General features: G+C 37.8%; 1 protein-coding gene across 2 annotated transcripts in view; it reads left to right on the top strand.

Moving 5' to 3' along the window:
- The window catches only part of kcnh5b (potassium voltage-gated channel, subfamily H (eag-related), member 5b), a 152,925-nt gene that overhangs the window by 28,775 nt on the left and 110,273 nt on the right, over positions 1-13,877 (top strand). For both annotated transcript variants that reach the window (XM_055006156.1, XM_055006157.1), the window contains exon 6: positions 5,041-5,433. In XM_055006156.1, the coding sequence (XP_054862131.1) occupies positions 5,041-5,433 (393 nt within the window). The remainder of the gene's footprint in view (positions 1-5,040; positions 5,434-13,877) is intronic.

Genomic DNA, 13,877 nt, shown 5'->3' with positions numbered 1-13,877 from the left:
GTTCTGGACTTTCTTGGGACTGGTTTATGTTTGGTTTCAGTCTTGGTTCTCCTGGTTTTGGATGTGATTGAAAGTTGGTTTCGGATTTATTTTACTCTGGATCTGGTCCTGGATGAGGACTGGTTCCAGTCTGTCTTGGTTGAGTCTTGGACTTTTTTTTTTGAGTAGTTTAGATTTGGTTTTGGTCCCAGTTTTGTACTGGTTTCTGACTTTTGTAGGACTGGTTTCATACTGTCTCTAAAACTGGTTTCAATTTTGGTTTAGGACTGGTTTCAGACTGTATTCTGACTGGTTCTGAACATTTTTTTGGTTTAGGTTTGATTTTGGTCCTGGTTTTAGATCTTTTTCGGACTGGTTTCAGTCTGTCTTGGGCGGGTCTTTTTTTTTTAAACCCCAATAACACCAGTGGTGGCAGTATCATGCTCTGTGAAACTGGATCTTTATACAAAGTAAATGGAATAACGAAGAAATAGAATTAAAATCTAAAACCATCATCAGAAGGTTGATCTTGGACACAGTTGGATGTTTCAAACAGATAATGAGTCCAAACACACATCAGACGTGGTAAAGAAATGGTTCCATCAGGCTAGAATGAAGGTTCTAGACTGGTCTCCCCACAGTCCTGACTTAGACCCATCAAGAACCTGTGGACTGATGATGAATCAAGTCTGAGTCAGAAAGACGAATAATTTAGTTGGACTGAACCAATTCTGTCCAGAGAAGTCAAAGAGAAACCAGAAGATTGTAGATGAAAACCAAAAGAACTGAACTGAGGACAAAATGGCCAAAGGACATTTAACCAAATGTTAGAATTTGTTTGTCATATTTCCAGAACACCTTTAAATTAATCTATAGAAAAACTAAAATGCATGATATTTTTTTGTGTCAAACATTCATGTGTTTCAATGATTCCATCATAGAAAACTCAGAGTTCTAGGAGTCATTGGAAACTCAAGACAATCATGATAAACACAGTCTTTAGAAGTGGATGGAAACTTTAGTTCACGACTGTAAATAATTAACACTTTCAAAGTTTAACTCCAAGAAGATGAAACATGCCACTAAGCATGTCGGTGGCAGTATCATTAGAAGAACCAAAATGCATGATTGTTTTTGTAGTGATGACTCGTATTTCAGTGAGTCATTGGAAACACGACATACATGGTCTTTATAAGTGGATGTAGACTTTTGTTTACCTCTATATATACTATCGTACCACCCTTCAGGACGTTTGTGCTGAATGTTATCTGAATGTCCTCAAGACTCCTCAGGATGTTACAGTCAAACTCCACTTTGACAGTTTGACCCTGAGGAAGAAATTAAAGTTGACAACCACATGAATGTTGAAGGAAAAAGCAACGATGGTCCTGGTGTTGTTGGCTGGTTTTAGAAACTCCTCAGGTCACCATGATGAAGCTCCATGTGAAGGTTGGATCATCCAGCAGCTCAACGTGATGTTTGATGCTCCGTGGTAAAATCACAAATGTACCTCCCAGTGATCTGAAAACATGTTGAACACAGCTCCTGATGTAGTTATCATAGTGTCACACAGTCTCCTACTTGCAAGTTGCACATGTGACCACATTATTGCACCATTTACATCCGTGTTGCACCAACGTCACCTTGTTTGAATCTCCAACAGAAGTGCAGGTTTTGATGCCTGATTGATTTATTTAGTCTGTTCCTGAGGGAGGATAAAGTGAGGAAGGAAAGAGGATAAAGTATGCTGCCACATTTGTAAGAAGGGTTGTTATTCTACCCTCTCTACCTTTTTCTCTCCCTCATGCTGCCGCTAAGCTAATTAGCAGCCTAACTCCTGAGCAGCTCCTGACTCGAGGCTGTTTGATTGGCAGCTCTGGCCACCAGGATTATCATATGGAGCTGCTTTGTTCTGGAGCTCCACTGATCTGCTGCTTCGCTTTGTTGTTTAACATCCAACTGAATCACACTGAGAGGACAAGTGAGGCTAACTGAGGAGAGAAGGGGGTTTCTGTAATGATTCCATGCTAGTCGTATCACAGCAGAACTGGCAGAACCAGTAGAATCCATGATAATTATTAGTTGCAGTCAAAGACTTCTCGCCTTAAAAGCCTTAAAATGTATAATTGTTGTGGTAGAAACACTTATGGCAGAAGTAAAAGAATTAACAGTTAGTAGGAGAGCTGGGGGTAGAAATACTGCAGTATTTTTACAAGTGCTTGTAGAAACAGCATTAAGCATGGCAGTGACATCATCAATGCAGGTGCAATACAATATAATACAAGTAGTTCAAGTTCTAACAGTTCTAGTAAAGTTAATCTGTAAAACTACATTTATGTTGTAATACTACATTGTCACTGTAATGCTACATTTACCTTCTAATTTACCCTCCAACACTACATTTACACTCTAATAGTGTGTTTACCCTCTAATACTACATTTACCTTCTTATACTACATTTACCCCTCTAATACTACATTTACCTTCTAACACTACATTTACCTTCTAATGCTGCATTTACCTTCTAACACTACATTTACCTTCTAACACTACATTTACCTTCTAACACTACATTCACCTTCTAACACTACATTTGCCTTCTAAGACTAGTAGTGGTAGTATGAGTGTAGAGGTACAAATAGTGTAAGTAACAGATTCTAGGGTAGTAATAACTGTTAAATATAGAAGTACTGGTAGTAATCCGACAAATTGTACTAGATATAATCGCAGTAATGGTGTAGTGGTACAAAGAGTAAAAGATTCTGTCGTAGTAGTACTAGTAATGGCCACAGCATAGTAATGGATGCTCAGCTGAAGTCAAAGCAATAGTAGAATAGTACTCAATGATATTTTCCATCGTGTTACTTGCAGAAATTGAGTACTTTAAGTGGTAGTACCTGCAGTATCAGTGGTACTAACATGATCTGAATATTGCTTGTATAAGTAGTGATTGTTAAAACGGTAATATTACCACTAGAACTGACTGTCGTGTATTTCTGGGTGTTTTTATTGAGTAGTATTCAGTATTCATGTGCTGTTTGCAGAAACAGAATAAAATCAGAATAATCAGTTTTTATAAATAATGAGTTTAACGTTAATATTTGATCTTTGTGTCCCGAAGATAAAATCAACCGCTGCTGCTGCATTAATGTGGAAATAAATTCTATTTTCTTGTTGTCACCTTCACATCTGAGTTTTTCTCTTTTTCTCATTTGAAGCCAGATTTATTCCTGATTTGATTCTTTTGGCTTTAAACAAACCAGATGAAAACTTCTGAACAGCGGGAGATGATTATTAGTTGACAAACAGAAACATCAAGCAGAGTTTCAGCTGACTTCTTTAAACCTTTCATCCATTTCACTAATTTAATTTCTCTGCTGCAGTTGGTAAAATAAACCTTCTGCTAGAAAACGGTATATTAAAGGAAGCAGTTAGAAACTCTTCAATAATGTTTGTTTTTATAAAATCTACACTGAATTATTGCAAATCCATAAACTTTCTGATGCAGTAACATCTTAAAAAAGGTTACGTATTTACAAAATTTGAATATTACAAAATAACATCTACTATTTTTGGAGTAGAAAAAGAAAGGATGTGTTATATTTTAATTTACTGGTGTTTAAAATGAAGTCTGAGAGATAAAAAAAGAAAATTAAGTTTTATTATCATAAAAAATTGTATTGCTTTTGAATGTGTGAAAATTTGGCAGATTTAATGAAAGTTAGAATATGCTAGTTGTTTTTTCTGGTATATTTTTAGATTATATTTTATATTATTATTATGCTTATTATTAATAGATTTTATTCATTAGAAATGTTAATTTTCTTTTCTTCTGATATACTCTAGTGTATTTTTATTTTTTATGAGCTGCTTTGTATTAATTTGTTTTGAAAAATGTTCTAATTAAATTTAAAGAAAATATTTCTATCCTAAGCAATATTTAAATACGCCGATATGTTGTATGAATAACCTGCATGTACTAAAAAAAAAAAAGTAAATAGACATGGGCAAGTGCACAAATACTGCAGGTTATGATTAAAATATAACATGTTTCAAGTTAAGAAATGTGAAACATAAACTAAACATATCAAACTCAAAATTCTACAAATTCAGTTTTTATTATGTTAAAACGTGATATTTTAATTGGATTTATTTAAAAAGGCTGTTTGCAAAATGTTTCACTGAAATTTATAGAAAGTGAAACAAAACTAGTGCAAACAAGGAATGGCACAGTAAAATACTACCACTAATACCAATAATAATCGTGCATTTTATTTCTATAGAACCTTTAACAACCAGAGTTGAAGCGCTTCACAAAAATTTGCAGAAAGCGAAACAAAAAACCCCAAAAATAAATAATAGTTTCTATCTATAACTGGAGATAGATAGATAGATAGATAGATAGATAGATAGATAGATAGATAGATAGATAGATAGATAGATAGATAGATAGATAGATAGATAGATAGATAGATAGGCTTTATTGTCTGTCCCAAATGGTGACAGAACTTCTTCTTTGACAGACTGACACACTGGAGTCTTGTCAGGAGTCGCTCCGACAGAGTAGCGCCCCCTATCATCCCCCTATTACAAAGTGCTTCACAAAACATTAAATAGTACAGTAAAAGAAATGAAACGTCAATAAAAAAAAATGTAAAAAAAACCACTAAAATACCACTAATTGAGCATCAGAGTTGGGCTAAAAAAACTTTTTTTGTCTGTTCAGGTGAGTTTTTAAAGCTTTAACTGTAAGATGAGCTGCAGGTAGACTTGAGGGAGTGAATCAGGTTCAAGAGGTTCATTTAAACTGAGCTGACTAAATGAAAGTGAACATTTAAAGAACTAATTTAAACGATGGTACTTTCTTGGCAGCTGCAGTAGGTCGATCTGTAAACTCGGATTTATTTCAGACGTCTGCTAATAAAGCCGCTGAAGTTATTTGTTTTCCTTGATTTGCATATTGTACATTTACTGGTACGTTTTAATATCCTCCTATTAAAGTCTGCTTTCATCAACTCCTGGAAGAGACTCGCTAACGTCGCTGTCGTTTCCCGTCTCCAGGTCCTGCAGCTCAACTCTGACATCCTCCCTCAGTACAAGCAGGAGGCGCCCAAGACGCCGCCACACATCATCCTGCACTACTGCACCTTCAAGACCACGTGGGACTGGGTCATCCTCATCCTCACCTTCTACACCGCCATCATGGTGCCCTACAACGTCTCCTTCAAGACCAAGCAGAACAACATCGTGTGGCTGGTGCTGGACAGCGTTGTGGACGTCATCTTCCTCGTCGACATCGTCCTCAACTTCCACACCACCTTCGTGGGTCCCGGCGGGGAGGTGATCTCCGACCCCAAGCTCATCCGGATGAACTACCTGAAGACCTGGTTTGTCATCGACCTGCTGTCCTGCCTGCCCTACGACATCATCAACGCCTTTGAGAACGTTGACGAGGTAAGTCTGGCGTCTTTAGTGTCTTTATCAGCTGTTAGACTTCTTCAGTCTTCACAGGGAGAGCAGGGAATGGGAAGTTGAGATTGGCTTCCTCCAGCAGATGAAGCTGTTCTCCATCCTGACTGCTACACAGTTCCTCCTGCTCCTCCTTGATTTGTGGTGGCTTTGGGTCCTCCTGCTCCAGATGGGGAGTCCACCTCTGCTGCTCAGGGGTAGCCTCTTGAATCACTGCAAATTTACCTGTAGAATCGACTACTTCCTATACCATCATATAAAGACGAGCTAAAATGTTCAGTATCCATATTTATTATATTACATTTTTAATGATCAGTTGTTCATAATAACCAGAAGAACATAAGTTTAATCTGAATTTAACCCCCTTACTTTCAGTTGAAGAGACATATGATGATGACGCATTTACTATCCGCCAATACTGAGTCTGATTCTGGTGAAATTTTCCGAGATAAAACATTTCAAGTATCGTAGATCAACTGTAGTACGTGGTTGTTGTTTTTTTAATGTTTTTTTAATACTCTAGAGACCAGAGGAGGCATCACTCAGACTACAGGCAGTTCACGTATGGCAAGCAGAGAGCATTGTGGGAGTCTAGCTAGCAATGGCCACCATGACAAAGACTACTGAGGTAGTTAATGACCGCAGATCAGGGAACTTGTGTTTAAGACAAACTGGGAATGATAAGGATGGTGTTTTTATATCGCAGTAGTGTATTCAAGAGAGCTACTTTTGTGGCTTCTGTTGACTAAAACAGTCCAACATCTGCGAACAAACGATTAGGCTTAGGATCTAACCGATACCCAACAGTTCAAAAAGATTTTGATTGGTCGACGCATCTTTTGATTCTAAACTTTGAGATTGAATCCAAATATCCCAAACCATCACTCTTTACACTTCAACACTTTTGTACTATTTCTATTAATCATAATGTTTCTACTACATAATCCTTTACTTCCAGTAGTAGCGCTTCTTTATTGCTACTTCTGTTACCTATACTATAGTGTATATATTAGCATTTTTCCAGTGTACAGATGCAGGTGTGATGGAACCATTTAAAATCTTAACCATCCAAACACAGCAGCCGAATTAAATCTGAACTAAACTTTATGATTCTGCAGATTTAATCCTCCTGTTACCAGTTCTATCCTGCAGCTGATGAATCACTGAGTCGTCATGTCAACAGTTTGCTGATTGGTTCAGTTTGCAGCTGAGTCACGCTAAATGTTTCTGACCCCGTTTACGACGTGTAATCTGCATCTGCATGACTCAAATGGATAAAAAAAACAACTTATTCCACTCAGACGTAAAAACCTTGAGATCAGATCTGAGGACCTGCAAGTCTAAATGACCTCTGAGCAGATCGGACGCATTTATAAAGGATAAAAAAATCAACTCTGTAGGTTTAAAGGTCAACAGAAGGGAGAAAATATCTCTAATTACTGAGTTTAAATGTCAATAACAGGAGGAGTGGTGAAGGTAATAAACTGTGTGTTGGAAGAAAAGGCGTATAGATTTAGGGTTTAGTTTGTTGCTTGACAGAACAGACAGAGGAGGAAAGATTTTGGATTATTTGTTGTTTGTCTCCTCAGAAACAAGAAGTTTCTGGTAAATTAAATAAAATGGGGGCGATGAGTTGAATAAGAAGTTTACGTTCACAATCATGATTTTCCTCCTACAATTACATGATCTACTGACCTGTAAACTACAGGAAACTGTCGTATAGATGAAATCATTTGGTTTCAATGTTAGTCTGACGTTTTGACTCCTTAGTTACTAACTGTGTGCTTATTATCAAAAGTTAGCATGCTAATTGTGTTACCTTTGTCACTATGTGTTCCCATGCAGATGTTTTATGGAGTTAATGCTATGTGCTAGTTGGCAAAGGTTAGCATCCAAAATGTGTTGCCTTTTCTCATTATGTGTTTCTGTATGGATGTTAGCATTTAGCTAACTACACTTTCACACAGCTGCTACTGTTGCTGTTTGCTGCCATTTAGAGTTAAATAGCTTAGAAAGCTAATTGATTATTGATTGATTTTGCAATGATGATAGAGTTTGAACATCTTTTATGTACAGATAATGCTTTGTGCTAATTAGCAAAGGTTAGCAAGGTAAATGTTTGACCCTTTTCATTGTGTATTCCTGTTTAAATGTCAATATTTACCATAAATTTAGCGACTATTGCAGTTTTTTTTTAGTTGATTAGCTTTTAAAGCGAAATGATTAATGGTTGATTCTGCGCTGATGTCACGGAGGATTCAAGCATCTTTATACACTGTTAAGGCTTTTGTGCTAATTAGCAACAGTAAACTTGCTAACCCTTTTAGCTTTGTCATTGAGTGTTCCCATATGGATGTTAGCATTTAGCTAAATTTTAGCTACCGTTGCTGTTCAAGCATCTTTTTATGCAGTTAATGCTTTGTGCTAATTAGCGAATATTAGCATGCTAAATGTGTTACCTTTGTCATTGTGTCTGTTACTGTATGGATTTAGCTACTGTTGCTGTGTGTCTTGTTGTGGTATGCAAAACCACTGCAGCCATTTTTAGTTGATTAGCTTATAAAGCTAATTGATTATTAATTGATTTTGCATTGATGTCACAGAAAGTTCAAACATCTTTATTTACAACTAATGCTGGGGGCTAATTAGCAAAGATTAGCATGCTAAACGTGTTACCTTTGTCATTGTGTGTGTTGCTGTTTGTCCTGTGGTTTGCAACACAACTGCAGCGTTTTTTTTAGTCAATTAGCTTAAAATGCTAATTGATTTTGCATAGATTTTTCTTAGCTGAGATAATGGATGTGGAATTAGAGCATAATTGGGATTTATTTCTTCTTATTTCCTCTCTATATGCTGATGGTTATAAGGGCATGATGCATTTAGCTTGTTAGCATGTGGGAGCTAAATTAGGATCATGAATAATGATGTTAATGTATTTCTTATTTTTCCTGGTGCCTAAAACTCCTTTTGAATGTAGTTTCTGGTCTGTTAGAATAATTCTCCTCCTGTAGACTTAAACTCTGGTGTTTCCTCACAAGCTTCCACAGATCAAGTTAATGATGTTTTTGGGGTGTTTAAAGAGTTTTTTGATCCTGAATCTGTTCTTTTGAGATTCTGTAGGTGCTTTTCATGGCTGCTTACCTCTATCAGATATCTGCGAGTTACTATCAATACGGCTCGAGTCCATTAAAGTTGATTTTCCACTTGATTTCCTGCTAAATTAATTAAACCTCAGTCTGAGTGGAAGCGGCGATCGATGGAAAGAAAAACGAGAAAGAGGAAAAGTGTATTTCTTGTTGTGAAAACCCCTGTTTAGCTGGTCTGCTAATGCTCAGTTTTTGGGTTTATTCGTCCACAATCATCCATTATTGAGCTCGTATGTGCGTTTGCTTTTTGCCAAGTCGGGGGTTTAATCACATGAGAGACTGAGTGCCAGTAATAATTATAAAACCACAGTTTAAGCTGCCAGCAGCGGAATTTTCAACGTCTATTAATTTTTCATGGCAGCGTCTCGTTTCCACACCTCCCTCGGCTTTTCATTCTTGTTAACATTTGGACCGACGACTTACTGAAACTCCGATACGCAGCTTTGATTTGGCTGCAAACGGATCCGAGTGCTGCTTAAAGTCACAAAAACATAATCACTTCTGGACATAAATGTGTCGCCTACTCACAGACTGTGAATAAACCCTTCATTTAGTCTGGTGTTGGAGAGTTTTTATTGTTTTATTCTTTGTTGTGCGTCTTTTGTTGTCATAACAGGAAAGTTTAAGGGTTGGATGTTGAACTTTTAAAGGTACCGATTGAATTACGTTGAAGTTTCAGAGACTGGTTCATGTAAAACTGATTAGTGGCAAATGTCAGTGCATGAGACACTGAATATCTATTAAAGAGAGAGACCGTTCTCCTCTCTGCATAAACTCAAAGAAACAGTTCACCTGTTATACCTTTAAAACTTAAGTGTGTAAAGTAGCATAAATTTCCAAAAATTTACTCATGAGGTACCCAAAATAACTCAAAAACTGTCCAGAATTTCTTAAAACTTGTCCAAAACGACAACTTGGACAAATTTTGGACAGTTTTGTATCTCATTCCCAGTTTCACAGGTAAAGAAAAAGAAGGAAAAATGGAGGTTATTTCCATGTTTCCAGCCTCTATAGACTTTCTCTCCACTCTGTACATTATCTGTAGAAAGATGTTTCACCATGCTGAATGTATCTCCAACAACTTGCTCCTCTGTTCACTGTTTCTGAGCCATGCTGTATTTATTTATTGATTTTCCTCTCAGTCTTTTTCTGGAAACACTTCCTGCAGTTCAACCTGAAAACTTTTGTGACTGTTGAGTAAAGTCATCAATGAGCGCAAAATAGTTTTATTTTTTTCTCTCTTTTTTTGTATTTTTGGCATGTCTCAAGCAAGCATAAGTTATGGCAACTGGACTAACCTCGTGTGAGTCGAAAACGTTTCACCTCTCATCCAAGAGGCTTCTTCAGTCCTGAAAGCCTGGTGGGGAGTACCAGATATTTATCCACCAGGAGGGTGGTGGCAAAAACAAGTGGACAAAGACCCGAAACCAATAGACTCGTTAGGTGTTAATGTGAGTTGTTAGCCTTTGATGGGCGGTCGTTACCCCTCCCAGCCCTCTAGGAGGGTGGTTGGGGGTCACCTGACTGCAGGTGGGAATGATGGCTGCACCTCCTTGGGAGGGCTCTAAGAACGGCGTTGTAAGTGGGAGACAAGTGGTGTCTGAGGCCCCCTCCTCTGTTCAAAGATGGCCGTTTTCGACTCACACGAGGTTAGTCCAGTTGCCATAACTTATGCTTGCTTGAGACTTATCATGACCTGGATGACTGAGAACATCCACAGATTTATTTTTGGCATATTTTCAAATGATACGTGTAGGATAAAGTGATTTTTCAGACCTTTTGAGCCCAGATTTGGGTAATTTTCCACGAGTAGTTCAAGGACGGTGAGAAATTTGAGAATCCGTCAATTGTTTTTGTTTTCACAGTTTTTTGGTCTGATAAATTATGTAATTTTGGCAAATTTTAAGACAGGTAACATGCTTTTCAAACTTGCTGGTAGGTTTTGAAGTTCCAAAGGTTAATTGTTTTTGTGTTTTGTGTCAAAAATATAATAAGTTAAGATAAATGTGAAGCAAATTGCTGATTTTTCCATCAAATTAAACATTTAATTTACCCAAACATGTCAGTTATTGCGCTTCAACCAACTCGTTTCTTGTTATATTTCCACCTAATCACCTTAATTAGTTTCTCCAGTTGGTTTGCATAACATAAAAGCGTTGTTGCTATGGTTACCTGCATCATAATAGTAGTTGAACTGCTGTCTCCCAATGTGCTCTTTGAATGGATTCCAGCGAATCAGAAACCAGCTCTGGTGTAATGTTAAATAAGGTTTTACTTGTTTTAAGTTGCAGAAAACATTATTGAGCGAATAAACAAAGACTTCAGAGATAATAAAGTCTCTCCACAGGGATGTTTGGGTTTAATTCAAGGCTAATATTAAACTCGTAAGTCTCTGAGTCTGTTTGAAGGCAGCTTTCTGGAGGCGTTTTGTCTTTTTTCTGCTGCATCTGGTGTCGGTCCAGGTGGTTCTCGGTCACAGATTGTACGGATGAGGAGTTTTTCTTCAGGGAGGAAATCAATGTCACGTAAATTTCCAGCCACTGAAGACCGTCTCACTTCCCCTCTTTGCTAAATTGACATTTTTGTTGCCGTATTTGCCGGCAGAAGAAAAGGCCTGACGGCAGCCGAGGACAGCGAGTGGGCGTCTTAAGGAAGCAGCAGGTTATTATGGGCTGGATTTCTGGGCTGAAACAGACAGTGAGTATTTTTAGTCGTATTTTAATGCGGGATTGGAGAAACTGCCGACACCGAGCTGCTGCCAACTGGTGTAAAACAAAAACACAAGAATATTCCTGATGGACGAACCTTAAAACACATCTACAGTCCTGGAGGGGAACTCTGGATCTGTGAGGGAACAGGAGTTTACACAAGTTGTTGTTGTTGTTTGGCCTTTTAACCCCTTGAACCCCCAGAATTGGCATGTTTAGAAGGAATCTGACTTTAAAAAACCACCAAAATGACACCACTTTGTGTAAATTTGGGCAAATTTCGAGTTATATTTAACCGTTTCGGACTTAGATGAAAATCAATCCTACTGGATCAATAAAATATATGCAGCATGACTCAGAAACTGTGAACAGAGGAGCAAGTTGTTGGAAGACACATTCAGCATGGAGAAACATCTTTCTACTGGTGATGTACAAAAACTCAAAACTGGAGTCAAATATCGTCATTTTGTACCAATTTTGGGGTCATTTTGAACACATTCCAAGTAATTTTCAACAGTTTTTCAGTCATTTTTGACCAATTTTGACTCAATTTGGGTAATTTTTTGTGACTTTGGGAGAGACTGAGAAGAAAATGAAACCTACTGGATCAATAAATAAATGCAGCATGGCTCAGAAACAGTGAACAGAGGAACAAGTTGTTCGAAGATTCGTTCAGCATGGTGAAACATCTTTCTACTGATGATGAGCAGAGTAGAGAGGAAAAGTTTGCAACACATGTAGGACTCAAAATTGCCCAAAATAGGCAACAATATTTAGAATTTGGTAATTTTAAACTAATTTCTGATAATTTTTGGACAAATTTAAAGTAATTTTGGGCAGTTTGAGTTATTTTGGACAAATCTTAACTTAGTTTAGACAAGTTTCAAGTCAATTTGGACAATATTACAAGAATACAGTCTGAATGCTGGGCAAAAAAATTATCCAAAATTTCCTTTTAAAGACAGTTCAACTCATGTTAAACTAATTTACAGTAATTTCAGACAGTTTTCAAATGTTTTCAGACAGTTTTTCAGTCAATTTGGATTTTTAATTTTTTTGGTTGTTCCTCAGGAGACATTTCAAATGATTTTAGACAAGTTTCAAATTATTTTGTACAACTTTAGAATGGATCAATAAATAAATGCAGCATGACTCAGAAACAGTGAACAGAGGAACAAGTTGTTGGAGATACATTTAGCATGGTGAAACATCTTTCTACAGTACTTTCATTATTGTTTTCATGGATCTTTTGTTTTGCAGTAAAGTGTACAAACTTGAAGCCTTAAAGGACTGAAATGACCTCCCAGCTTTAAAATGTCTCAGAAGGAGAAGGTTGGGCATTAATTTGTTTGTTTTCAGCCTGTTTTTCTTAATCTCGGGTGTTAAGTCGAAGAGTAAGTTGTTGGAAAAGTGCAAGAAGAAGCACAAAAATCCCCCCACGTTTTTCCTCGGAGGTGTGAGAACTTTTCTATTGCTGCTGACCTTTTGGAGAGTCGAGGTCCTGGACGTGTTAAAATAGTAACGACATCGAGACACTCTGAGGTCGGCAGCAACACAAGAGATGAACTCTGCAGCTGGAAAACAACAACACAAACTCTGACTCTCTGAGCAGCTGACGGAGCTTCAGGCTGCAGCAGCGTTTCTGGATGTCGAGGTGTCGACTGGAGGATCCACTCTGAAGGCCTGAAGCCACCAGCAGCCGATGGAGCTCTGATCCAGTCTGACCTGCTGCTGCAAGCTGACAGAGCTTCAGGGAGGCTGAGGGTGTTAAAGCTGAGAGAGGAGGGGAAGTTCTGTAGAGAAACTGTTGAGACAGAAGGAAAATAGTTGTACGCTCTCACAGAGATGTCGTAAATGGAAAACACAGGGTTTAGCAGGATGCTGATTTTGATTATTTTCTAAAACAATAATTGGCGTCATTATCAAGAAACAATCAACTGACTAATAGCACAACTGTCCCAGTCAATCCCAGTTTATCTAGCTCTGTCTGGAGGTCATTAAGCGTCATGGAAGTCTTTGTCATGGTGCCCATTGCTCGCTAAACCCTCACAATCTTCTGTGCTTTAAGGCAGATTCATGTAGATTGAACACTGCTTGGTTGAAAGTAGGGATGTCTTCAATCTGATCTCAAAGAATGATAACAGCTTTAACCTCAGCCCAACTCTGTTTACGTCCGCCATCACATGGATGTCATAAAGGAAGAGCACAAATTGTAGCAGGACTTTTGAGACGCCAATTTAGAATAAATTCCTTAATCAATAATTGAAGGTCATTAACCACCACAGAAGTCTTTGTCATGGTGCCCATTGCTGGCTAAACCCCTACAATCTTCTCGGCTTGTAAAATATGAAACACTTTAGGTGCTTGAAGGTGGATTCATGGTTTGTGTAGCTAGCTATGCACACAGTGAAGGATTACGGGAGATCAAGCGACAAAGATGCCAACAGCATGATAACCCCTCAGTAATAACTTTGTGTAGGTCGAATACCACTTGGTTAAAATTAAGGATGTCTTCAATCTGATCTCAAAGATTGATAACAGCTTTAGCCTCAACCTGAATCTTTGTTTAAATCCA

Source organism: Amphiprion ocellaris, chromosome 20 (genome assembly GCF_022539595.1).
Source record: "Amphiprion ocellaris isolate individual 3 ecotype Okinawa chromosome 20, ASM2253959v1, whole genome shotgun sequence".
Lineage (NCBI taxonomy): Eukaryota > Metazoa > Chordata > Actinopteri > Pomacentridae > Amphiprion > Amphiprion ocellaris.
The sequence above is the reverse complement of the archived record's forward strand: the minus strand, read 5'-3'. Positions and strand labels throughout refer to the sequence as shown.